Source organism: Mirounga angustirostris, unplaced genomic scaffold, assembly GCF_029215605.1.
Source record: "Mirounga angustirostris isolate CCGP_5_RB_7025 unplaced genomic scaffold, mMirAng1.0.hap1 SCAF_4, whole genome shotgun sequence".
Taxonomy (NCBI): domain Eukaryota; kingdom Metazoa; phylum Chordata; class Mammalia; order Carnivora; family Phocidae; genus Mirounga; species Mirounga angustirostris.
In genome coordinates this window covers 113,274,997-113,302,455 of record NW_026991712.1, presented here as the reverse complement: position 1 = coordinate 113,302,455, position 27,459 = coordinate 113,274,997, and the positions used below count along the sequence as shown (strand labels likewise).

The 27,459-nt window shown below is 36.2% G+C and overlaps 1 protein-coding gene across 7 annotated transcripts in view; it reads right to left on the bottom strand.

Moving 5' to 3' along the window:
• Positions 1-27,459, bottom strand: part of EVI5 (ecotropic viral integration site 5) — a 201,250-nt gene that overhangs the window by 108,094 nt on the left and 65,697 nt on the right. For all 7 annotated transcript variants that reach the window (XM_064588815.1, XM_064588816.1, XM_054512745.2 and 4 more), the window contains 5 exons: positions 25,741-25,866; positions 23,334-23,477; positions 22,146-22,235; positions 21,945-22,042; positions 8,881-8,941 (listed from right to left, as the gene is read on the bottom strand). In XM_064588815.1, coding sequence (XP_064444885.1) covers positions 8,881-8,941; positions 21,945-22,042; positions 22,146-22,235; positions 23,334-23,477; positions 25,741-25,866 — 519 coding nt within the window. The remainder of the gene's footprint in view (positions 1-8,880; positions 8,942-21,944; positions 22,043-22,145; positions 22,236-23,333; positions 23,478-25,740; positions 25,867-27,459) is intronic.

Genomic DNA, 27,459 nt, shown 5'->3' with positions numbered 1-27,459 from the left:
ATTAGATAGGAAAGACTCTAACTCATTTACCTCCTACAAAGACTATCTACACAAATAGTATTCAAATGTTTATCAAAGAAACAAATAAGAAATCTGAAAAATGCAGCTCATAGGATAAATACCAAATTGTCAGTTCAGAACTAGACCAGCCTTCATTTCTGCCTTACATATGCAAAGCTGCAAAATTCCTTACATTCTGAAAATATAAAGATTGAGTTGTTTTCATCCAATTAATTATTTATGAGTTGTTTTGAACTTAAAAAAATGGAGGCACCTTGCTGACTCAGTCGGTAGAGTATCTGACTCCATCTCAGGGTCGTCAGTTCAAGCTCCACGTTGGGCATGGAGCCTACTCAAAAAAAGATTAAAAACTTAAAAAAAAATACCAAACTTAAAAAAAAATGAACAGCTCTGATTACTAGCATTTTCCTATAGTTCAAAAGCAAAACCAGATTTGGGGTGCCTGGGTAGCACAGTTGGTTAAGAGACTGAATCTTGGTTTTGGCTCAGGGCCTGATCTCAGGGTCCTGAGATGAAGCACTGTGTTGGATTCCGCACTCAGCACAGAGTCTGCTTAAGACTCTCTTCTCCCTCTGCCTCTCCCCACCTCCCGCATACACACTCTCTCTCTAATAAAATAAATCTTTAATAAAAACAAAAAAGTAAAACCAGATTAAAAAAAAAAATCTTCACCTAACCATTCAATACCTGACTCCCCAAATCCTATCAAATTACTGTTAAGTATTAAAACTAAAACACTCTACATAAAAAAATCATCTTTCTGTATATTCCATCCACAAATTTTCATATGAAACCTGATATAAGTTATCCCTTCATCTTAGAATCCTTCAACTTACTTCTTCATTTTGCCATCATTAGAATTTCAAATTCCCCTTACCTTTTATTTTTATACAAATTTACCCCAGAACTTAATCTAGCCTTATTCCAACCCTACCATCCTCTAAATTCCTGCTTTTAAAAATGTTTTCCTCAGAAATTTCTATTAATTCAATCTATCATTTTTCCAGTAAAGACTAAAATATAGTTTATATAACATATAAAGTCTCAGACCAAGGAAATAAAGATTCTATGAATTATTATATCTTAAGTGAACCACAAATCGGAACAAATAAATCTTAGAGTTATTAGATAGATTTGCAAATTAGATTTTTCTTGTTCTATTCATTTAGAATTATTTAAATGATTTGAAATTGATTATTACTTTATGTGTGACTTCAGACTACAAAAAAGCTTGAATTCGGGAAGAAAATGTTTCTCATTTCTTGGCCATTCGTATTATGTGTAGCACAGTGGTCTAGACAAATAAGCAATTATTAAATGCTTTTAAAATCTGCAAATCCAAAGAAACAAATGTGACTCTCAAAATGTTCTCAACATATTTCATCAAAAAAAAAATAAATTTTTTTTTATCCTAAAAGACTTATTAGAAAGTTCAACCAGACAACTGAGGGAATATAGTTAATGTTACAATAGAAATGATGCTAAAATATTATAAAATTCAGAACTAAAAACATTTACCTGGGTTTCCCTCTCCATCCCCTTTAAATCTTCTAAAATTTTGCTATAAATAAAAATTGAAATTGATTTCTTCCCCAAACATCTACCCAAATGTTTGAATACCACTTTTTAAATAAACAAATTCTTCATTTATGTGACATCTATTTCATTATAAATTGATAAATATAATAGACTTTATCAGTTATTAAGGGCTATTTCAGGATTACCTATTAAATTTCAAGTGTTTCTGTCTTTTTATTGGATTAGCACCACAGTATTTTGGTAATTATAGCTTTGTAATCCCCTTTAATGTCTGGTGGATCTAATTTCCCCCATCCTTATATTGTTTTGTTTATCCTCCCCAAACCCTAAGTACTAGTATACTAAATTAGTTGAGAGAGTGGGTTTTGGAGTTAGGTAGGTTTAGGTTCAAATTCTCACTTCAAAATTAACACCTGTGCATGTTACTCAATATCTTAGATTATTCATTTCCTCATCTAGAAAATTAGAGTAATAAAACCTACAATGATATGGGAAAAATTAATGAGACAGCATAATACCAAAAACTTGATTAATGATAAGCATTGCTCATAATATTCTTGAAGTCAGGCATGAATACTATTTTATAATTTTTGTCTTTTGTTTACAACCCTTCTTTAGATTTTTTTAATGCTCTGCAAAATCACAAGGAATTAAATGACTGGATTTGTTAATGTGTATTTGATGGGGGAAACAGTAACTTTAACATAGAGTTCTTTTCGTCTCTCCCCTTTATTCATCCTTTAAATGTCTTTATGCAAAGCTTTTCAGTGATAATTTGTTAGGTTCTATCCTATTTTTCATTTAGGTGATCCTAGATGCTGTTATTCTTATTTTAAGTGGAATTTCTTTTTCTAAGATATTTTTGAAATGTTTATTGCTGATATATAGGAAAATTAATGACTAAAATCTATCACTTGATTGAATTCTCATTATTTTTGAGTACCTGTCTTTTTAATTACATTTGCCAGAGTGAATGAAGAGTGTTTTCTAAACTTTAAAGTGAAAACCATAAAGAGAAAGACAGATACATACACTTAAAAAAAAAGAGGGAGAGACTTTTGACCTATCAAATTAGAAAAGAGAAAAAAAAAATTAGAAAAGAGAATACGAGATGAAGAGTGACAGCAAAAATGAAATATCTAATGTAGGCAAGGTGTTAGTGGAATGGAAACTCGCTGCCAAAAAGAACATACCCTGCAAGTACTCTTTAGGAAATTTACTTAGTGCATATCAAAAGTCTGAAAAATACTAATATCCTATAATTCAATAATTCTACTCTTTACAACTGGCTAAGAAAATATAAGGTACTAAAAACTTTATATACAGGGCACCTGGGTAGCTCAGGTGGTTAAGCGACTGCCTTCAGCTCAGGTCATGATCCTATAGTCCCAGGATCGAGTCCCGCATCGGGCTCCCTGCTCAGCAGGGAGTCTGCTTCTCCCTCTGACCCTCCCCCCTCTCATGCTCTCTCTATCTCATTGTCTCTCTCAAATAAATAAATAAAATCTTTAAAAAAAATTTTTTTTTAAACTTTATATACAAACATGCTAACTATACGTGCTATTTTTAATCATGAAAAATGATTAGGGGTGCCTGGATGGCTCAGTCGTTAAGCGTCTGCCTTCGGCTCAGGTCATGATCCCAGGGTCCTGGGATAGAGTCCCACATCAGGCTCCCTGCTCCACGGGAAGCCTGCTTCTCCCACTCCCGCTGCTTGTCCCCCCTCTCTCACTGTGTCTCTCTCTGTCAAATAAATAAAATCTTTAAAAAATTTTAAAAAAAAGGAAGAAAAATGATTAAAAACCCTAAATATCCCCAAATGGGGGAATTTCAGTTTCTAACAACTCACTTTATTCTTGCCATTTTATTCTTACTCATTTTATGAAATAACCCAAACTCAATAATCTTCCTCATTGGGATAATCCATTGATCTTATCAACTTTTCATTGTCCCTCACTCTGATGTGCTCTCGTCCCTCTTTACAAAATTTAATTTCCAATCATTATAAATGTTCCCTGGCTTTTATCCTCCCCTCTGCCCTTTCTCCCTTATGAGTTAGCATACTTGCCTGGTAAAACCACTACTCTGGGTTAACACACTGACAACTCTGGGTCTGCACCTATGTTGGTAAATATGACTGAAAAAAAATAAATCAATAAAGTTTGTTTAAATTAACAATCACTAAATTCAGTTGGACTACTAATGCACTCTAACAGCAATAATGTATTTCCTTAGGCCATTCCTTCTCTCACCCTCTCAGATCCCTATTTCATACTTGCTCCTCTTTCTTTAAACCAGGAACCCTTCAAATGATAATCTTGTTTCCAATTTCACTAAAGAACTGAAGCATTAAGAACAAAACTTTGCAAGCTCCCACAACCATCCTACCTCTTACCTACATTTTTTCCCATATATTTTAGATTCTCTCTTGTTCTTATGGATTAACTATCCATGCCAGGAGATCAAATCTCCCACCATGTGCTAAATCCTAAACCGTGCTGACCCTAGCAATTACCCCCTGCCATTCACACATCATCAGTTTTTCCTACTTGGTTATCACCATTAAAACGTGGTTATTTCTCCCATCTTAATAAAAAGTAAAGAAAAACCAAAATCCCCTCAACATCATGATCCTCTCAGCTATTGTCCCATTTCTCTCTTCTTTATAGCAAATTCCCTGAAAGATATCTATACTCCCTATCTCCAATTTTTTCTAGTTCATTCAAGTTTACTTCTCTGCTCTTTTCCAGCTTATCTCCACGCTGACAAATTCATTATTTCTCCATCCTCATCTCACAAGAACACTCTTTAGCACTGACACAGTAAAATCCTTCTCTTTCTGAAACTCTCTTTTCTCTTGGCTTTAGGACACTTATACTTCCCTAGTGTTCTCCTGCTTTGTTCTCATCTTCTAAATGTTGGCTTATGATCCGGTTCAATTCTTGAACTCTCTTCTCTCATCTACACTTATTCCCCAGGTAATCTCATCCACTCTAAAGGCTTTTACTATCATCATTCTGCCAATAACTGCAAAATTTATATTTTGAGCCTGCCCTCTCTTAAATTCAACTCTGAATATTCAAGGCCCTACGTGAACATCTCCTAGGGATCTGATACTTAAAATACCTCCAACTAGGCTCCTGATATTCCTCCCCAAACCAGGTCCTCCTGCAGACGTCCCCATCTCAGGTACTGGGAACGCTATTTTTCTCCATACTAAAGCCAAAATGCTTAATTCCTATCCCTCTCATACCTCCACAATCACCTTGTCAGCTTTCTCTTTAAAATCTATTCAGAATCCAATCATTTCTTACCACCTCAGTCCAAGCCACCATCATCTGTTGCCTGCAGTACTCCATCAGCCTCTATTAGTCTTCCTGTCCCCTGCAATATACTCAACATACCTTCTCCTCCACTGAAAACCCAAATGGCTTTCCAGGTTCAAAGTCAAAGTCTTTACATGTTCAACAACACCCTACTCCTGTCACTTTCCTCATCATGTATACTGTCCCATCCACATGGTTTCCTTACTATTTCTCCCTGGGCACACTCCTGACTGGATTCTGCTCTCCTTCCAGATATCTATGTATCTAGCTCTTTCACTTCCTTCAGGTATTTATTCAAAAGTAATCTAGTCAAGTTCTCTAAATTTTCAATCCAAACACTACCATTTTACTCTCCCTTCCCTGATGTGTTCTTTTCTCTATTTAACACTTATCCTCATCAAAATATTATGTATTTTACTTTTCTGTTTATTGCCTGACTCCCATACTAGAATGTAAGTTCGATGAGGGCAGAAATTGGTCTATTTCATAAACACATTTCAAGTGCCTAGAATAGTGTTTGGACATGTAGTAGGTTCTACAAATACCTGTTAAATGGATGACTTCTTGAATAAATTATGTTATTGTAACCCCCAGTAGATATTATTATATAGCCATTAATTTTTTAATGAAAGTTTGTGATGCCACAGAAAAACAGGCATCTGAATCCTTCTTACATCACAATGCATTAAGTCTCTTTTGGAAAACAGCACACTTAAGAATATATATGGGTCTTAGAAAAACATAAATCAGATTTCAAATCCTTGACTTCCACCATTTTCTAGCAATGTGACCACTAGCATATTTTTTGAGCTTTCTGAAGCTCAAAAGGACAAGGATAAGAACCCTCTCATAAGGTTATGAGAAGAATAAAAGTATATGATGTGTGTAAATGACCCTTCACGTATTAAGTGTTAAATAAATGTGTCAACACTAACACTTCACACTGACTGTTAAATATAACTCCTGAATGACTCAGATAACATTTGTCATGTTTTCCTTTTTTATGCCAGGCAGTGAATACACAAGTGTTTTTATATTATTCTGTTTTTCAACATATCTGGAATACTTCATAATTTTTAAATTTAAAAAAAAAAGAACTTCTGGCTAAAAACCAGTCAGAATCTCTAACTTTTCTCATTTGCAGGGCTCAAATCTCTACATCCCAAAGCACAAAATTTAAATACGAATATTAGATAATCAGCTCAAATGTCAGCCTTAAATAGAATGGGGGAATAAAGGTTTTTCTTTTTTAAGGATTTGTGAGGTAACCTAATATAAACTAGAATTTTAATATTTCTTACCTCCTCCCCCTCAGGTGGAAGATCAATAGATTGGAAGAAGATACTGAGAAAGCTGTTTCTATTAATAAAAAATTTCACACAATAAAATGTAAGATTCTCCATACGAAACAATTATTATCAAAAACTTCTGTAACACTTTCAGAAAAGGGGTGGAAAATACTTAGAAGTTACACCTTCTTCAGGGAGCTTCCACATATAATTCTTAGACAAAAAGGTCCACAACCCAAAGGTCTTAGAATTTTAAGTAAAACAAAAGAAAGGAAACTTGATCAATGGCTGATTTTTTTACTTCCACATCAAAACATTAATTAATTTGATGATCATACCATTTGCTTGTATAAAAAACAGTTTAATATTATCTCTCTGAAGGCTTTTGAGGAGGACTAAGGCAAGAAAGCATTAGTTTAAGAGACTCATTCCCTTGTAAAAGGGACCTTGGGGAGAAGGAGAGAGAGTGTGACTAAGGAAGTGGCACTTCCCATTTTAGAGAAAGCCTCCAATAATACATGGCTAACTATCCATAAATGCCGTGGTCATCTGATTATGACTGAGATGAGCTGCCAGGTCCAAGTCAAAAATCAGACATACCCAAGTTTATACAAAGTAAAAAAAGGTGCAGTCCCACAAAAATGGTCATGGCTTTGTCCTTTTTGGTGGCAGGAGGAGTAAAGAAAGAAATGAAAATGGTTTGAGAGTAAGAAAAAACTATGTGGAAACAAAATTGTATAAAAGGAACAAACTAGGGGGCACCTGGGTGGCTCAGTCGTTAAGCGTCTGCCTTCAGCTCAGGTCATGATCTCAGAGTCCTGGGATTGAGCCCCGCATCAGGCTCCCTGCTCCACGGGGAGCCTGCTTCTCCCTATCCCACTTCCCCTGCTTGTGTTCCCTCTCTCCCTGTGTCTCTATCAAATAAATAAAATCTTTAAAAAAAAAAAAAAAAAAGGAACAAACTACCTTGGAGATCAGCAGATTTTATTTACCCCCATGTGTTACTAACTTTTTGAACTTTCATTCTGACCCACCCCCCATTTCCTCTCTATAAACACTTTGTGCCATCTGTTTTCCCCTAAGACACATGGAGCTGGCATTCAAAAATACTCTGTGAGGTATATTAACTGTAAGTTTCCCCCAAAACTGAAGTTTGAGAAAAACTATAAATACAAGCTAAATTGTGCTAAAGATCTTTCTGAAAAGGCCTCTTGGTATTCCTACTGTTGATTTAATTTTAGAAGAAACTTCTTTAAGAGCAAAGATTGTTCACAGAACTGTGATTTTTTTTTTTTGCAATAACATAGCATGGTGAAATGAACAGGATGGCTTCCCATCCTCAGATTCTTGATTTGCAGTTCCGAATATTCGTGGTATGCGATAACCCATACTCTCTCCCCACTCATCAGGTTGACGTACTTTTCCACTTTCAGTAGGTTGAAGTGGAGGGTATGATTTAATGTTACTCTTACTCATGGTACCTAAAAGAAAAGCAAATGGTAGAGCAGCAGTTGGGTGACAGAATTTTTAAAAAGGAGGGAAAAACATCCACAAGGGTCTTTTCTTTCTCTCTGAAAAATGTAGAAGTATCTATTTCCAATCAATAGGGAATACTGATAAAAATGAAAATAAAACATCTAAAAAAGGAGACAGACGAGATAAAGGTCACACAGAAACAAAGGAGAGGTTGTCTCCGAGGAGGCTTTTGAGAAGGACCATGGCAAGAAAGAATACCAATTTCATAAAACTCATTCCCTTACTTCTAAAAAGGGCCCATGGATGTGAGTAGTGAAGAGGTACTTTACAGCAAAGGTGAATTAAGACACGGCTAAATAATCATAAGTAAGGTGGTCATCTAACGTCTTGCCCGGTTCAAGTCAAAACTCAGACACATCCAAATGTAGAATTTAAAAAAAGGGGGGAGTCACTCAAAACTTGTTTTATTTTTGTTTTTTTGTGGGGGTTTTTTTTTTTGGAAGGGGGAGCATAGACAAAGAGATAAGAAACTGGATCACCAAGTCACTGAGTTTCTTCACTAACTCCTGCTTCTACTCATTATCCCCATCCTGAAATATCATCATAAAACCTATAGAACTTTTCTTAATTCTGAACAATGCCAAAGATCATCAACTTAGGAACTTCTGGCCTACAGAGGGTACAAATAAGATTTTTAAGGTATACATAGGAATTTATATATCCCTTAAAATTGGCAATCTACCTGTTCCTGTGGAGAGTTCAAAAGTATAACCTTTGCTTAGAGATGAGAAAACTGAATTAGCCAAAGTTTCCTGCAGCTCTAAGGCAGCCATAATTAGTGCTGGTGCAATGATGTGCTCTATTTGGTACACCTCAGACTACACTGCTGTTAGTCTATGCATGTTACAGATTGACTTCTCTGCATTTTTAAAAATATGCTTAAATGAAGTGGTAATTATCTTCCCCATACAAGTATTTTCTCCTGATGACCCACCAACAAATCTAGAAACAGAGCTGTTCTCACACTAGAATGAAAACTACTTGTTGCATTATTCTGGTTTTTGAAATGTCTATTTTTAACTATTACCTAGTGGGATGGTAAATTTATCAGTAAGTAATAACAAACATCACTGCTAAATTTGTTACAGGAAATAGATATATCAACATAACCAAATGACTGACTTTAATAAATTTATGTTTGGCACTTTTAAAAGTTCTGAGATGCTTACTTTAATTTCAACTTGCTCTTCCATTTCTTTAGTTTTTATTGTAGTATATTCCTTTTCAAGTCTAAGAAGGAAAAAAAAAATTAAAGATATGTTTTTACTCAGAAGTAGTTATTAAATTATAAACCTTAAAACTACTTACTTATTAACACAAAATAGAATTCCAGTAGATTCTCCCAACTTATAACTTCAGATACTTGATATCAGAAAAATCATCTGAATAGTTACATGGATACTTACCTAAAAAACTATTTCACAAATAACAAAAATGAGAACCACACAAAAATAAACTTTAGAAAGTGAAATATACAGGCATCAAAGAACTGAGTTTACAAATTCTATTTAGCCCTAAACTTATAAAAAGAACTATCTATCATTCTTCTTCAGATTAAAATACAATGGTAGTACTAAAAATTGTGTAAAATTTATAATGGGGGAAAAGGAACAACTCTTTTTTATTTTTAAAGATTTTATTTATTTATTTGGGAGAGTGAGAGAGAACAAGCAGGGGGAGCAGCATAGGGAGAGGGAGAAGCAGGCTCCCCGATGAGCAGGGAGCCCGACGTGGGGCTCGATCCCAGGACCCTGCGATCATGACTGAGCTGAAGGCAGACACTTAACTGACTGAGCCACCCAGGCGCCCTGAAACAACTCTTTCTAACAAAATTTTTCCTAAACATAGAAAGAATGAGGCAAATATAAAAATCACCATTAAATAATAATAATAATAAATAAAAATAAAATAAATAAATTAAAAATTACCATTAGAACTCCCCCACAGGCAAGAAAAATCAATAGACACTAAAATTAGTGAGTAAAAACTAAGCAGAGTCTTAAAGTATCTCTCTCAAAATATTTAGATATTACCAAGGGAAAAATAGTACATTTGTACTACAGTATCCTGACAGCACCTGAGCCAACTGATCAAGGTTAACACCACCAATAATACATGCTGACATCATGCACTATTAAGATTTACTAAGAAGGGTACCTCACCTCCATGATATCTTTCCCAAGAATGTACATCCTCAGTCTAATCAAGAGAAATCATCAAACTCAAACCAGCAAACCCATTGACTGGCTCACTTCAGAAGTATCAAGGTCATAAAAGATAAAGACTGAAGAATTGTCACTAATTGTAGGAGAGTAAGAAATGACAAACAAATACGTACTATGTTTGTAACTCTACTTTAAGTGTAAGATTATCTTTACAAAAATTTATAGGCCATACAAAAGTTACTCCCACCAAGTTATTTTCAGATCTTACTCTGGGCCAAAAATGTTAATAACAAGTTTACTCCTAATACTAACAAACCTAGGCCCCCCCAAAACTTATAGCTGCCGTCAAAAATCAAATTCTCCCTCAAAGGAGAAAAACCTATTTTTTAGTATATATAAAATGTCATTTAACTCACAATAACTTTTTTTTTTTTACTGTGATACAATACACAGAGCAAAATTTACCATCTTAACCATTTTTGGTATACAGTTCAGTGGTATTAAATACATTTATAATGTTGTGCAGCCATCACCACCATCATGTCCACTGTTCTGTTCTTTTCATCTTATGAAACTGAAATTCTATACCCTTAAATAAGAAAACCCCATTCCGGGCGCCTGGGTGGCTCAGTCGTTAAGCGTCTGCTTTCGGCTCAGGTCATGATCCCAGGGTCCTGGGATCGAGTCCCGCATCGGGCTCCCTGCTCAGCAGGGAGCCTGCTTCTCCCTCTGCCTCTGCCTCTCTCTCTCTCTCTCCCCCTGTCTCTCATGAATAAATAAATAAAAAATCTTAAAAAAAAAAAAAGAAAAGAAAATCCCATTCCTCTCAGCAGGTCCTGGCAACAACCATTTTACATTTTGTCTCTATAATTTTGACATATATATGGAATCACAAAGTCTTTGTCCCATTGTGACTGGCTTATTTTACCTAGCATAAAGTCCTGCACGTTCATCTATATTACAACTATGTTGAGCATCTTTTTATGTGCTTATTGGTCATTTGTATCTCTTCTTTGGAGAAATGTCTATTCAAGTCCTTTGCCAATTTTTGAATCCAGTTGTGTTTTTTGCTGCTGAGTTTTAGGGGTTCTCAATACACTGTGGATATTAATCATTTATCCAGTACATGCTTTGCAAGTATCTTCTTCCACTTTTGAGAGTGTCTTAGATGTGCAAAATTTTTAAATTTTCATGAAGTTCAATTTGTCTATTTTGTCTTTTGTTACTTGAGCCTTTGGTGTCAAATCCAAAAAGTCACTGTCAAATCCAATTCCAAGCTTTTGTCCAATGTTTTCATCTAAGAGTTTTACAGTTTTAGTTCTTACATTTAAATTTTTGATCCATTCTGACTTATATTTTGCATATGGTATTAAATAAGGGTCCAACCTTATATACAGTTTTCCCAGCATCATATGTTGAAAAGATAAGCTTTTCCCTACAGAATGGTCTTAGCACCCTTGTCAAAAATCATTTGACCGTGTATGTGAGGGCTTATTTCTTGGAGTGCTATTCTATTCCATTGGTCTAGATGTCTATTTTTATTCTAGTACCCTGTTTTGATTATGATAGCTTTGTAGTAAGTTTGGAAATCAGGAAGTATGAGTGTTCCAGCTTTATAGTTCTTTTTCAAGACGGTTTTAACTATTTGGGTCCTTTGAGTTTATTTATGAAGTTTAGGATGGAGTTTTCTATTTCTGCAAAAAATATCATTGGTATTTTAAGAGAGACTTCAGTTAACTCTGTAGATCACATTGGGTAATACTGATGTGTTAACAATATTATATTGTCTTCCACTCAATGAACATAGAATATGCTTTTACTCATGTCTTCTCTAATATCTTTCAGAAATGTTCTGCAGTTTTCATTGTATATATCTTTCACTTCCTCAGTTAATTCTTACATATTTTATTCTTTTTGATGCTATTGTAAATGGAATAGCTTTCTTTTTTTTTTTTTTTAAAGATTTTATTTATTTATTTGACAGAGAGAGACACAGCGAGAGAGGGAACGGAAGCAGGGGGAGTGGGAGAGGGAGAGGGAGAAGCAGGCTTCCCGCCAAGCAGGGAGCCCGATGTGGGGCTCGATCCCAGGACCCTGGGATCATGACCTGAGCTGAAGGCAGACGCTTAACGACTGAGCCACCCAGGCGCCCCTGGAATAGCTTTCTTAATTTCCTTTTCATTGTTAAGGTATAGCAATGCAATTAATTTTTTGTGGGTTGACTTTGTAATCTGCTACTTTGCTGCATTCGTTTATTAGCTGTTTTTGTAGAAGGGTTTTTCTACATATAAGATCATGCTGTCAACCGAGATAATTTTTTCTTTTCCAATTTGGATGACTTTTATTTCTTTTCCTCTTTATTTCTTTTGCTACTTCCAGTACTATGTTGAATAGAAATGGCAATATCAACGATTCTTGCCTTGTTCCTGATCTTAGAGGAAAAGTTTTTAGTCTTTTACCACCAAGTATGATGTTTGCTGTGGGTTTTTCATATATGGATGGCTTTTATTATGTTGAGGTAGTTGCCTTCTTTTCCTACTCTGTTGAGTGTTTCAATCATGAAAGGATACCGAATTTTGTCAAATACATTTTCTGTATCAACTGAGATGATCCTGTGTTTTTTTTCCCTTCATTCTGTTAATGTGGTATATTACATTGATCAATTTTTGTATGTTGAACTATCCTTGCATTCTAGGAATAAATCCCATTTGGTAGTGGTATATATATATAGTCTTTTTAGTACACTGCTGAATTTGGTTTACCAGTATTTTGTTGAGGACTTTTGCATCAATGTTTATAAGGGATATTTATCTAGTGTGTCCTTACCTGGTTTTCCTATCAGAGTAATAATGCTGGCCTCACAGAATGAGTTAGGAAGTATTCCCTCCTATTTTTTGAAAAAGTTTAAAAAGATATTAGTTCTTTAAATGTGTAGTAGAATTCAGCAGTAAAGTCAACAAGTTCAGGGATTTTCTTCTCAAGTGACTTTTGATTACTGATTTGATCACTTTACTAGTTATAGACCTATTCTGATTTTCCATTTCTTTGTGATTTAGTTTTGTATGCATGTGCACTGGTCATAATCACTTTTTGAGATATTTTAAAAATGTTTAAAATTTTAACTCCAGTGTAGTTAACATACAGTGTTATATTAGCTTCAGGTATACAGTATCTACTCTTAAATTATGTAGAAAACAAGATTTGGAGTTACAAACAAAAATTACATTAATACTAGCTTTTAGACCAGTAATTGTTCTTTTTTTAATATTTCATTTATTTATTTGAGAGGGAGAGACAGAGAGAAAGTGAGCGAGCAGGGGGAGGCACAGAGGGGGAGAAGGGGAGAGGGAGAGCATCTCAAGTACACTCCGTGCCCAAGCACAGAGCCCGATATGGGGCTCAGTCCCTGAGATCATGACCTGAGGCAAAATCAAGAGTCAGACACTCAACTGAGTCACCCAGACACCCCAGTTTTCTTTAACGTATTAGTCTTAATTCATGTAGAAAACAAAAAGTGGAGTTACAACCCACTGTTACAATAATAGGTTTTATAATTGCCCATGTGTTTACCTTAATTAGAATCTTTATTTCTTTATACAACTTTGAATTATTGTCTAGTGTCCTTTCCTTTCACCCTACATGAACAAGCATTTCTTGCAACGCAGGTCTAGTGGTAATGAGCTCCCTCAATCTTGGTCTGAAAATGTCTTTATTTTTTTTCCTCACTTTTTTTTTTTTTTTAAGATTTTATTTACTTATTTGACAGAGACACAGCGAGAGAGGGAACACAAGCAGGGGCAGAGGGAGAGGGAGAAGCAGGCCTCCCGCCCCGGAGCAGGGAGCCCAATGTGGGGCTCGATCCCAGGACCCCGGGATCATGACCTGAGCCGAAGGCAGACACCCAACAACTGAGCCACCCAGGTGCCCCATTTTTCCTCACTTTTGAGGGACAGTTTTGCCAGATTTGGATTCTTGGTTGACAATTTTTTTCTTTTAGCACTTTGAATATATTGGCCCACTGTTTTTTGGACTCAAAAGTTTATGATGAGAACTCTGTTTGTAGTCTTTTAGTCTTATTAAGAACCTCTTTTATGTGGTGACTGGCTTCTCTTTTGCTGCTTTCAAGATTTTCTCTGTCTTTTCCAAGTGTGATTATAATGTATCTCAGTGTGGATCTCTTTGACTTCACATTATCTGGAGTTCACAGAGCTTCCTGGATGTTTATATTCATGTCTTTCAACAAATTTGGGAAATTTTCAGCCATTATATCTTCAAATATTTTCTCTGACCCTTTCTCTCTTCTTCTGGGACTCTCGCAATGTGAATGTTGGTCCCCTTTGACTCTGTTCAGTTTTCTTTGATCTTTATTCTTTTTGTTCCTCAAATTCAGTAATTTCCAATATTCTATCTTCAAGTTCACTTATTCTTCTGCCTGCTGAAATCTGCTTTTTAATCACTCTATGAGTCTTTCATTTCATTACTGGACTTTGCAGATCCAGAAATTTTTTTTGTTTCCTTTTAGGTTTTCTATCTCTTTACTAATATTTCCATTTTGTTCATCTTTTTCTCAATCTTCCCCACTTCTTACTTTAGTTCTTTGAGCTTCTTTTAAAGTCTCTGTCTATTTTATCTACCATCAAGTCTCTTTCAGATAATAGTTTCTATTTACAGCTGACCCTTGAACAACATGAGAATCAGAAGTGCTGACACCCCTGGACAGTTGAAAATCTGTGTATAATTTCTGGCTCTCCAAAAACTTCACTACTGTTGACTGGAACCCTTACCAATAGCATAGTCAACATATATTCTGTATATACTATATACTATAATCTTATGATGAAAGTAGCTAGAGAAAAGAAAATGTTATTAAGAAAATTATAAGAGAAAATACATTTACAGTACTGTATTGCATTTATTGAAAACAATCTGCATATAAATGGATGAGCACAGTTCAAATCCATGTTGTTCAAGGGTCAATATTCTTTTCCTTTGGGCCATACTTTCCTTTTCTTCATACACCTTGTGATTTTTGTTAAAAACTAGACATTTGAATCTAGTAATGTGGTAACTCAGGAAATCAGTCTCCCCTCTTCCCAGAGCTTGCTGTTTTTTGTTGTTGATTTTGTCTTTTTGATTGTTACAGGCTATCTTTGTGCTGAAGATCAACCTGAGCTGTAAGCTGTCTCAGGACTTTTCTGAGCCTTTCCCTGGGCACACACAGTCACTTTCTAATTTCCCCCACATATGCAGTTGTTTCTGAATGTCCTAGTCTTTCCTGTCTGGCTCCCAAAGGCGGGGAGAAAAGAAAAATAAAAGGAAGAGAAGGATGACGCCCTTTAAGTGTCTTGGTAGTTATTTCAGCCGGAGGAAGAGGGGACTTGCAACAATGGAAAGTGGTGCAACACCAATGGCTGCTCACTTTCCTGCACCTGTGATCAGAAACAGCACAGCAATCACTGATCAGAGCACACAGATCTCTGATATACAGAAGACAAGGTCATTTTTGCCCATCCTGGTTCCCACAAGCTGCATGAAAGTTGCTCCAGAAATACAAGCACAGCTGCTTACCATGTGGCTGAGGGGTACAGGATGGTGCTAAGGGGTGCTAATGTGCTAAGAGTTGAAACTGACCAAATTAACCACAATTCACCATCGCAGCCTTCTTCTAGAAGTTACAAGGCTTCAATAAGCCCCAGAGTTCCAAAAGAGTCACATCAGATACTGCCACAGCAATTGTTTTCTAGGTTGGAGACAGATTCCTGGTGCCTTCTACTCCATCTTCCCACAATCCTCCCACAAACCTGACTTTTTAATGCAGCTTGTTATGTCCATTTGGAGGCTTCGAAAGACTGAGAAACTTGCCTAAGGTCACAACCTTGACTGTATACTACCATGTCTCTTACTTTAGTATATCTAAAAGAATAGGATATCCAAAAGAATTTATAAAAGACTGCAAAGAGGTAAAAAATGTTTTGAACAATGGCTGCACTGTTGAAGTTTACAGTCTTCACAAGTGCCTACTTTGAAGTGAATATTTTGTTATGTGTTAGGTGATAAATGTTATCATTACTCACTCATGCACCTAAAACAAAACACTAGAAATTCTCATTTAATCCTTGCCTCCCAATTCAGTCACCAAGCACGTTCAATTCAACCTTCTTAACAATGCTCTAAAATATATTATTGCCTCTCCAACTGCACTGATAGTGGTTTTTTAATAAACTTTATTTTTGAGAAGAGTTTTAGATCTACAAAATAAGTGAGAAGAGCACAGAGTTCCCATATACCTTGTCCCCAGTTTCTCCTGTTTTACATTTTACATTAGTATAGAACATTTGTAACAATTAATGAACTAATATTGATACACTGTTAACTAAAGCCCATACTACATTCAGATTTCTAAATTTTTGTCTAATGTCCTTCTGCATTCTAGGATCCCATCCAGGGAATCACATTACATTAAGTTGCCATGTCTTCTTAGGCTCCTCTTGGCTGTGACAATTTCTAAGACCTTCCATGTTTTTGATGACTTTGTTTGAGAAGTACTGGTCAGGTATTTTGAAGAATATTCCTCAATTGGGATTTCTCTTATGTTTGTTCATGATTGTATTGAGGTTATGGGTTTGGAGGAAGAAGACCACAGAAGTCAGTCCCATTTTCATCACATCATATCAAGGGTACAAATTATCACCAGGATATCACTATTGATATTGACCTTGATCAGCTGGCCAAGGTGTGCTTATAAGGTTTCTACAAAGCGACTTCAAAGTAACTACAGAGCTACATCATTCTTTTATTGGCAGCATTTTTGGGCCTTCATTATATCTTGCCTTAATTACTAAAGGAACCTTATCATTGTTCTCTCTACTGCCAGTTTCATAATTCAATCTCTTCCGCACACTATTACCAGGATGACATTTTTAGAATGTTGATTTGGATCATGCCACTCCCAGAGGCCAACTGCTTCAGTGTCTATCCATTACCTTCAGGCAACATTTTAAAAGCTTACTAAAAGAAATCAAGGCTCTTTGGAGAAATGACTTGCTCCTGTGCAGGAGAGTGGGTAAGAGACAAGATGAGCCTAGAGCTTTTTGTTGTCTTAAAATAAGGAAATTCTCAAAGAACCATGGGGACATGTCAAAAGGAAGCAACAGCCAGCTTGAAAGGACTCCTACTGGACAAAGCAGGGATAACTGGAAAATAATGAATTATAATTCACCAAATAAAAAAAGAGCCCACAAATTCACACTTATATAAATAAATGAATAAATATATTAGAGAAGAGGAAAAGCTCTTCCTTACAGTAGAATGCCAATTAATACAGAAGGAATGGGAGAGTGAGAAAATCATAAGTGGATGTAAATCTGGTGAAAGAAGGTGTGGTAAGGAACAGGATAGTATATAATCTCAAAGCATCTGGAAACAAATAATAATAGAAGACAAAATAATAACTTTATAGTAGTTAAACTTGGCAGACATCACCTTAACCCAATGATTAGAGATACCATCATCAATTCTGAGGTAAACCATTATCATGCACCCACTGCATGGTTAATTGAGAAGACACATCATTGGTATACCTGCCAAAAACGCACAATGTGAATCTACTCATGAGGAAATGCAAGAAAAACCCAAACTGTGGGATTTTCCAAAAAATAACTAGCTTGTACTCTTCAAATGTATCAAGGTCAAGACATACAAGAAGAGTGGAGGGAGTGTTTCAGATTAAAGGAGATTGATCTGACACAATTAATGCAATACATGATCCTGGAGTACTTAAAGTGCATCCAAAACCCAGGAGGTGAGGGGTAGGGAGTGGACAGGAGAGAGGATTAGGCAGGGGTCTGAAAGGGGGGACTTACAAAGAGTATTAACTGAGACAAGTGATAAAACTTGAACATGCTTTGGGAATTTGGTAATAGTACTGTATCTATGATAATTTCCTGATTTTGATTAACTGTTGGGTTCTGCTAAAAAAATAAAAGTCCTTGTTCTTAGGAAGTACACATTCATTCAAGTATTTAAGAAAAAAGGACACAGTATCTTAACTTACTCTCAAATGGATCCCCTAAAAATGGGTATGGGTTTTACTTACACACACACATATTATTTATAACTTTTTTAAAAGTTTAAAAGCACACCAAAATAAAAATTACAACAACAGGGGCACCTGGGTGGCTCAGTCGTTAAGCGTCTGCCTTCAGCTCAGCTCATGATCCCAGAGTCCTGGGATAGAGCCCCGCATCGGGCTCCCTGCTCAGCAGGAGGTCTGCTTTTCCCTCTCCCACTCCCCCTGCTTGTGTTCCCTCTCTCACTGTCTGTCAAAAAATAAATAAAATCTTGGGGCGCCTGGATGGCTCAGATGGTTAAGCGTCTGCCTTTGGCTCAGGTCATGATCCCAGCATCCTGGGATTGAGCCCCGCATCGGGCTCCCTGCTCATCGGGGAGCCTGCTTCTCCCTCTCCCTCTGCCTCTCTCCCTGCTCATGCTCTCTGTATCCCTGTGTCTCAAATGAATAAATAAAATCTTTAAAAAATAAAAAAATAAAATAAAATCTTTATTTATTTATTTATTTAAGATTTTATTTAATTATTTGACAGAGAGAGAGACAGCGAGACAGGGAACACAAGCAGGGGGAGTGGGAGAGGGAGAAGCGGCTTCCCGCTGAGCAGGGAGCCCGATGCAGGGCTCAATCCCAGGACCCGGGATCATGACCTGAGCCAAAGGCAGATGCTTAACGACTGAGCCACCCAGGCGCCCCATAAATAAAATCTTAAAAAAAAAAAAAAAAATACAACAAAACAACCTAAGAATAACTGCTTACAAATTTCTTGTCTTAAAGGAACCTCTGAGCCTTTGTACATACTACCTTTCTGCCTAAAATGCCTGCCTTCTCTTCACTTGGCCAACTGCTACCTACTCTTCTAGACAGCAAAAAGTGAAATTTTGAAATAAGGTGATGTCACTTTTGTCAAAATTCTCTAATGGTTTCCCTTAGACTTAAAAATATAAGTCTGGTCCCTGAGGAGGCCAACATGTCCAACAGATCTTTACAACAGTGAAAATGTTTTAGATCTGTGCTGTCTAATATGGTAGCCACTAGCCAAATCTAAGTGACAATGAGCACTTGAAATGTGGCTAATATAACTGATGAATTAATCTTTAGTTTTTAAAATTTAAATAGCCACATGTAGGTAGTAACTACCTTATAAAACAGCCCAGCTTTAAATACCCCTTGCTCCCTACTATGTTTTGGATTTCATTGGCCAACACACTCCGATTTACCTCTGCTACAGTCACACTGGCTTTTTGCTATTCTTCAAACATATTGATCGCAAAAAAAAAAAAGAAAAATTTTTCAAAATTAAAAAAAAAACCAAAATGTATCGCTCACATTCTGGCCTTAGTCATTACATTTACTGTTCTCTCAGCATGGAATATTATCACATGGTTTGCTCTCTCATTTCTCTCAGGTGTCTACTCAAATGGTACCTTATCAGTCTATGTGCTCTATCCTTGAGTGCTCTACCTAAAATAGCACCCCATCACTCTATGTCCTTCATCCTGCTTTACATACTGAATACTGAAGGAGTGAAATGTCATGAATTCTATAATTTACTTTCAAAAAATATATAATTTTATCCACTAAGAAAGTAGATGAAGTAAATGACAAAATATTAATGCTGAATCACTATATTGTATACCTGAAACTAATATAACACTGTGTGTTAACTATATTGGAATTAAAATTTTTAAAAAGATGAATATTAACTGTTTAATCTAGATGATAAGCATATGGATATTTCTTTATTATTCCAATGTCTCTCTGTATATTTGAAAAATGTCCCAAATGAAAAAAAAAAATGGCAGATGAAATATGATCTGGAGCTAATGAGTAAACTATTCTTTCCTTCACAATTAAGTTTCATAAAAGGAGAATGAAATGCTATGTTGAGGTAGGTTTTGTTTTGTTGTTTTTAAGTCAGAACTCAAAAATACCTTTGTACATTGAAGAAAATGAAACAGAAGGAAGGGATGAAGATAAAACTAGAAAAAACTAGTGGAGCAAGGACCTGGAAGAGATGGAAATAACATCCTGAATTAGTACTGTGAAGGCATAGAAATACTATATTCCGAAAAGGGAAGAAAAGAAATATGGCTAACTCTATAAGCTGGAAATTATAGGAGAAAAAGTTCAGAGAGCTTGAAAAATGATGGCTGATGAATTAACAAGCAAAATAGCCTGCCAAAGAGTTAGTCACGGCAAAATGGGCACAGAATCTGGGAAAAATGGCAAAGTTTGAAATAATCACCATGGGGAATGGGATAATTAATCAAGGTCAATAAAAATACACATGAAGTGGCAATGCAGATACAACTTACTGCCAGTAATTTGTTTATGCAATGTTCTCTGACACTTGGCTACATGAACACAGGGTACAAAACATCAGATGAAGTACGCTTATTTGGATCAGAGGAAGGCTATTTAACATCAGAGTAGAGATCTTAAGTGGAACAGAGATATTGTATGAGTAAGAGAGTGAAAGAACTAGAGGGTCGTAAGTTTGATAAGTAAATAGCATAACCAGAATTTCAGAAATGGGATTATAATGGTGATAAATAAAATCTAAAAGGAAAATCAGTTATGTTGTTCTCTGTAATTAAAGTAAAATAAATTCTCTTTTTGGCTAGTGTGATTTAAATGTGGTTTTACCAAGAGCTGGAAGTTGACATGGCTCCTAAAGGTTTTATCAATTATAGAACAGAATTGCTTTTTGGTCAATAATGTCTCAACATCATGGTGTAATTTCACAAGTAATTTATTAATAATAATAGTGAAAGCTCAAAAATTGGCTTCTTTCTGTGAATTAGATCTGATTTTATTTATTTATAAGATTTTATTTATTTATTTGAGAGAGAGAGAGCAAGCACAAGCAGGGAGGAGGGTCAGAGGGAGACGGAAAAGCAAACTCCCCACTGAGCAGGGAGCCCGATGGGGGGCTCGATACCAGGACCCAAGATCATGACCTGAGCCGAAGGCAGACGCTTAACCTCAGACTGAGCCACCCAGGTGCCCCTAGCGCTAATTTTAATAACATAATTCTCACTCATATTCTAATATATTTCCTGGGTAGGAACATCCATGGGAGTATGTCATACATATGAATGGAATTTTATGTTACAGCAGTGAAGATATTGAGAACTGTTAGCATATAGTATTGCTATTATTTTAAAGTATCTTGTACCACAGAAAATAGTGTCAGGAATGGTAATTATGACCTCTGGCTAAGATTTATTTAAATACCAGAAGCTGGAAGAACAAGAGCTGTCATTCTTAATACCTTTACCATATTTCAAAAAATCTTTGGGAGCCAAGACTGCTTACCTTGGACTTCCATTAAATATATAACAAGAAAAGTTTCATTAGAAAATAATACACAATTAAAAAAAAAAAAAAACTTAGGGCGCTTGGGTGGCTCAGTCATTAAGCATCTGCCTTTGGCTCAGCATGGTCCTGGGGTCCTGGGATCGAGTCCCACATCGGGTTCCCAGCTCAGCAGGAAGCCTGTTTCTCCCTACCCCACTCCCCCTGCTTGTGTTCCCTCTCTTGCTGTGTCTCTCTCTATCAAAATAAAAATAAAATCTTTAAAAAAAAAAAACAAATTCTCAATCTATACCTCATGTCTACCTTGTTGGTTAGACTAATCCTGAACTTAAGTTACAGTCTGGAGTTGAGCAGAAAAGAATGTCAGTGAAGTTGGATCACACCACAGAAGTGGTTTTCAAAATAACAGCACACTCACAGGTTCCTAATTCCAGTCAATGTGAAATGGGAAAGGGGAGTTTCACAGGTAATATATAATGGTCATAAGCACCACTACTAAGAGATGTATGAAATTCCAACATTAATGTTATATTGAAACCAGTACCACCAAATAAAATGCTACAGTTCTATAAACTGAGGAAGAAAACTGCACTTATCATTGGACTGTTTTGACACTTCTATTTAATCTCCTATATGCTTCAACAAACACCCATGACTAAAAACCAAAATATAAAATACTTACTTTTTCATTTTTTTTGAGTTATATTTGACTTGGTAAGCTGCCTGGATTAATTTGTCTGGACCACCATCAAACTGATGTGGAATGACCTTCTGAAAGTGCTAATAAAACACAAGCAAAGTATAAGAACTACTTAGTGCTGTTTATTACTGACTAATTAAGAGTAAAATCTAAAGACACTCAAGAAATCATGAACTGACCTACCTGTAACATCCCTTCCATGTCAAGTTGCATCAGTTCTGCCTGATTCATTTGAAGAAGTGCTAATCCTACTCGAAACACTATTTCTAAACCCTGTGGAAACACATTTTTATAAAGCCAAACTTGTCTTACTCTTACATTGACAAAAACTAATCATTCAAAAGAATACTAAGATAAATATTTGTCTTACTGGAACTGGCAAACTTTTTTTGTAAAAAGTCAGATAGCAAATATTTTAGGCTTTGTAGGCTATGTGGTTACTGTCACAATTCAACTCTGCCACTAAGACCAAAAGCAGACGGAGATAACACAACAAATGGGCATGGCTATGTTCCAAGAAAACTATTTACAAAAATAAGTGGAAGGACAGCTTTAGTACCTGAACCAGTAGGGTCAGCACACAAATCAGTTTCCTGGCTCCAAACTAAACTAATTTAACTAGGTAATATAAGCTAATTTTCCCAAGATGTAATTAACAACAATTAACACTGGGTTTGATTAAGATATTCTATTCTTTTATTTTATTCATTCATTCATTCATTCATTCATTCATTCATAAGTAAGTAAGTAAGTAAGTAAGCTCTATGACCCTGAGATCAAGAATCACATGCTCTCCCAGCTGAGCCACCCAGCCTTTATTAATACTGATTAATAACACTTTCAAGTGCTACCTACAATTTGTCACCTAACCTGCCTACCTTCTCATCCAAAATATAGAAAAAAAGACAAAAGATGACTACAACATGACAATGACAATTAAAACTGCAATATATTCACAGAATAGAAAAAATATATATTCATTACTTCTTGCTCTTTGGGTAACAGATGCAGAGCAATAATATTAACTGTAAGGCAAATTTCACTTCTCACTAATTCTCACTAAATCAATCAGGAGGTGATACAGAGGTTTGTTTAAGAGTGTGGGCTCCAGATTTCGACTGCCTGTATTTGAACGATGGTTACTACACTACTTACGTGCTGTGTGTCCACAGACAAGCTACTTAACCTTCCAGTAAGTCTCAGCTTCCTCATCTATCATCTATTAAATGTACTAACAGTACTTATAGGGTTATTACAGGTTTAAAGGAGAATATCAAAGTAAGTAGCTTAGTATGGAACACATGGCTCCTCACTGCTTTGCACTAATGATTAACCCAATAATTCCTTTGCTCAGCCTGCCCATTAGCTTACCTCGGACATAAAGATATCAAATATCCTTGTTGCAATTGGTAATGGAAAAGTCGTAAGAAAGATAGTCAGAAACCAGGATGATGCATACATTGAGGTATGAAAACTCTGAGACTGAAAATGCACAAAGAGCTCTGGAAGATGCTCCTAAAGAGAAGAAAAGAATTAATTAAAACACAGTAAAATTGAGCATTTCAAACCAGATTACTGTGTGTATACGAGATAAGCCTATATCAAACACAAAGATCAGGCATCACTTAGAAAAGTTAAGATGTGGGGCGCCTCGGTGGCTCAGTCATTAAGCGTCTGCCTTTGGCTTGGGTCATGATCCCAGGGTCCTGGGATGGAGCCCCGTGTCGGGCTCCCTGCTCCGCGGGAAGCCTGCTTCTCCCTCTCCCACTCTGCCTGCTTGTGTTCCCTCTCTCACTGTCTCTCTCTCTCTGTCAAATAAATAAATAAAATCTTTAAAAAAAAAAAAAGTTAAGATGTAGAAATTGATACATTCAGGATGATGGTTACTATCAGGGAAGGGAAGAAGGGGAAAAGGATGTGGAGTTAGAACTTAGGCTGTATCTGTAATATTTATTAATAAAAATAAGAAAACAAGTAAATAAAACTTTAATATTTGTTTAATCATGTTGATAGGAACATGGGTATCTGATATTCTCAATACTTTTCTATAAACTATAATAATTCCAAAAAAATTTTTTTAAAGAAAAGAAATGCTATACTGAAACACATTCATGTGCTATCTACCACTGATTACCTTCCTACCTTCTCACCTAAAATACAGATGCTTCCTCAATTCTAGTAATTCAAAACATAAATGACACACTAACTGAAAATAAACCACGAGAGATTAAGGTTGGTTAAAAACAAGCCTACGTGGGCCCCTGCGTGGCTCAAGTCAGTGTGATCTCCCAGTCCCACATTAAGCTCCCTGCTCAGCAGGGAGTCCACTTCTCCCTCTCCCTCTACCCCACCCCCTCATGCACACTCATGCTCTCTCTCTCAAATAAATAAATAAAATCTTTTTTAGAAAAGCCTACTATTTCAGAAAGAAAAATTTAACTAAGAATCATCTCAAGGCCTACTTTGTCTTCTTTAAAATGTGCCAACATTTTGCATATCCCTTTTTGTCCCCACCACACATACAAAAGAAAGCATTTTAAAATTCTTGTAGGTAAGGCTGCCAGGGAAAAGGAGACTTGTAAAAGTGGTTCTCATGTCAGGTGAATCATTAACCTATATTCTTAAGTTCTGCTTATCTAATTGAAATTTAAGTAAATGAAAATACACCATTATATTACCGGACAATACAGTAAACTAATTTATATATATATATATAGTTTACTATAGGGGCACCTGGGTGGCTCAGTCCGTTAAGAAGCTATCTTCGGCTCAGGTCATGATCCCAGGGTCCTGGGATCGAGCCCTTCGTCGGGCTCTCTGCTCTGCGGAGAGCCTACTTCTCCCTCTCCCTCTGCCTGCCACTCTGCCTATCTGTGCTCTCTCTTTCTGTCAAATAAATATAATCTTAAATATATATATATATAGCTTACTATATATATTATTAGTATATATTAGTTAATAATATATATATCTATTATATATATGTAAATTAACTCCAGAAAGTAAAATATTCCAAAATATATTTTTCACCTGATTTTGATTCCTCTCCTCTTCTATATACCCTCACACAGTCACTAGACTCTTGGCCTAGCAACATAAAAGCCTTATTTTAAGAAAAGATTAGGCTAGCAAAAGAGTGAGATAAAAAGGGAAAGGCAAGAGAAAGGACTGAAAGAACCAGAACAGCCAAGTCTCAAAGGAAATGAACTGATGTCAGTGTCATAATGTCATAAGCTCCTATGAGAGCATAGTCTATTTAACAACAGAATACAATAGGGCATAAAAAGGAAACTCATGCATTTAGGCAACGTGGTTGTGACAGACTTGGCACAAATGCTTAAAGTCTGAATATGAAAACTGCAGTCAAGTTCCAGACTGTGATCTACCTGTAAACAGTATCTAACTGGGAAGTAGGTCTAAACTGTGTTAACCAATGAACAAATGATCACATGCTTAAAACACTGATTTTTCAATTGCTATAATGCTTTTAACATTAAATTTGCTTAGTTGTCACTCAAACCAAGATGACACAAATATAAAGGCAATATGCCTTTTTGTTAATACTATAATTTTAGGGGTGCCTGGGTGGCTCAGTCGTCAAGCATCTGCCTTCGGCTCAGGTCATGATCCCAGGGTCCTGGGATCGAGCCCCTCATCGGGCTCCCTGCTCCGCGGAATTGCTTCTCCCTCTCCCTCTGCCCCTGCTTGTGTTCCCTCTCTCTCTGTGTCTCTGTCAAATAAATAAAATCTTAAAAAAAAAAAAAAACTACAATTTTACCTGTATCATGCATTCAAACTGGTACATACAAAGGCCCAATTCTGCCATACTTGGTTTAAAAAGTTCACGAAGTCTATAATCTTGCATTAATTTAACAAATACACAGAAAGCTTCTTCTTCTGGCATCTACATTAGGAGGGGAAAAAAAGCAACATAGGTTAATGTTCTGTCATACCCAAATAAGCTATTTAAACTAAGTACCCATTCATCTATAAACACTGACTTCAGTGGCCATGTGATACAATGTTAAGTAGGAATCAAAAGGTTCCAATCTCCCATTCTCAGAATGAGAAGTTAAATCTTATAACCTCTGAGACTAACTGCCTCACTTGCCTAATTCATGAATTCAATCAACCAATATTCATCTAGAGCCAGATACTTCTGTTTTTCTGGGTATATACTAGTGAACAAAATAAACACTCTACCCTCATGGAACTTGAACATCCTACTGGGGGGAGACAGACAATAAATGTAATAAATCAATTAGTATGTATGCCAGATGGTTTTGAGTGCTACAGAAAGAAAACAGAGTAGGGTACAGGAAATGCTGGAAGATACACTGCTATTTTATGTAGGCAGATTAGGGAAAGTCCCTTGATAGGGGAGCATTTGAACAGAATACTGAAGAAATAAGGGAGCAACTGAGGAAAGAACAGTCCCGGGAGAATGAATAAACAAGGCCTTGAAGTAGAATCACAATTGGCATGCTAAAGGAACAGCAAATAGGATACTACTAATTAGGAGGAATTCTACAAGTGCAGTTAGGTTATGAAGGAGAAATACAGGGAACCAAATTATATAGAGTTTTAGAAGCCACTGTAAGGATGTGGACTTTTATCTTATGTGTGATGGGAAAACTTTCAACAGTTCTGAGCAGAAATGATAGGATACGGTATAGGTGTTAAACACACACACACACACACACACAAACTTGTAAAATAAATTTTCAAAGAATCTGTAAGCAAGGTTTAAAAGTACCAATTTCACATTTTATGTGTAACTCACAAGAAAAACTATCAAGTAAGATAATGAATGTAAGAGCTACACAGATATTCAGAGTATTTTCTAATTTTCTAATGCTCATTCACTCACATTATAACAATGTGTTTTAAAAGAGGAAACTCAAAGGTTCTCTAGGTATTCTTCTTACTAAAGACTGCTTCTAATAACATTTTTCCTGGCCTTGACACAGCCATGGATAGAAGTCAAGTGTTACCGTTGGTAAAACCTGTACTTCCTTCCTCCCCACACACACAGCCACAGTTCTGCCTTGGAGACTATTCCTATCAATCCCTTCAAGCCCTACAGCCCCACTGTAAGAAGCCCAACAATCCAGAACTCTCATCCCATGTGGTTCTACTGCTCCTTAATCTAACCCTATATCCAGCCTTCCCTAAACCCTTTCCATAGCACTTTCTGGAACTCATAACCTGCCATCAACAAAATATCCTACTTACATCCTCAATCTCTCTACCAGATGTTCTTTCACCATTTTCCTCTAACTGAAACTTGTCTCCGCTAAGGTGGCTGTTTTCTCTCGCATAGCACTGGAAGAAGCCAAGGATTAGAGAGGTATATGTCCTTCCCTGGACCTTACTGACTCGTTGTCATTGCATTAACTCCCCCTTCTCTCTGAAACAATACCCGTAGGTGTTACTTATGACTCTTCTTTTTTGTAGTATCTACAAATCTCTAGGTCACTGACCCAAACCCTACTCA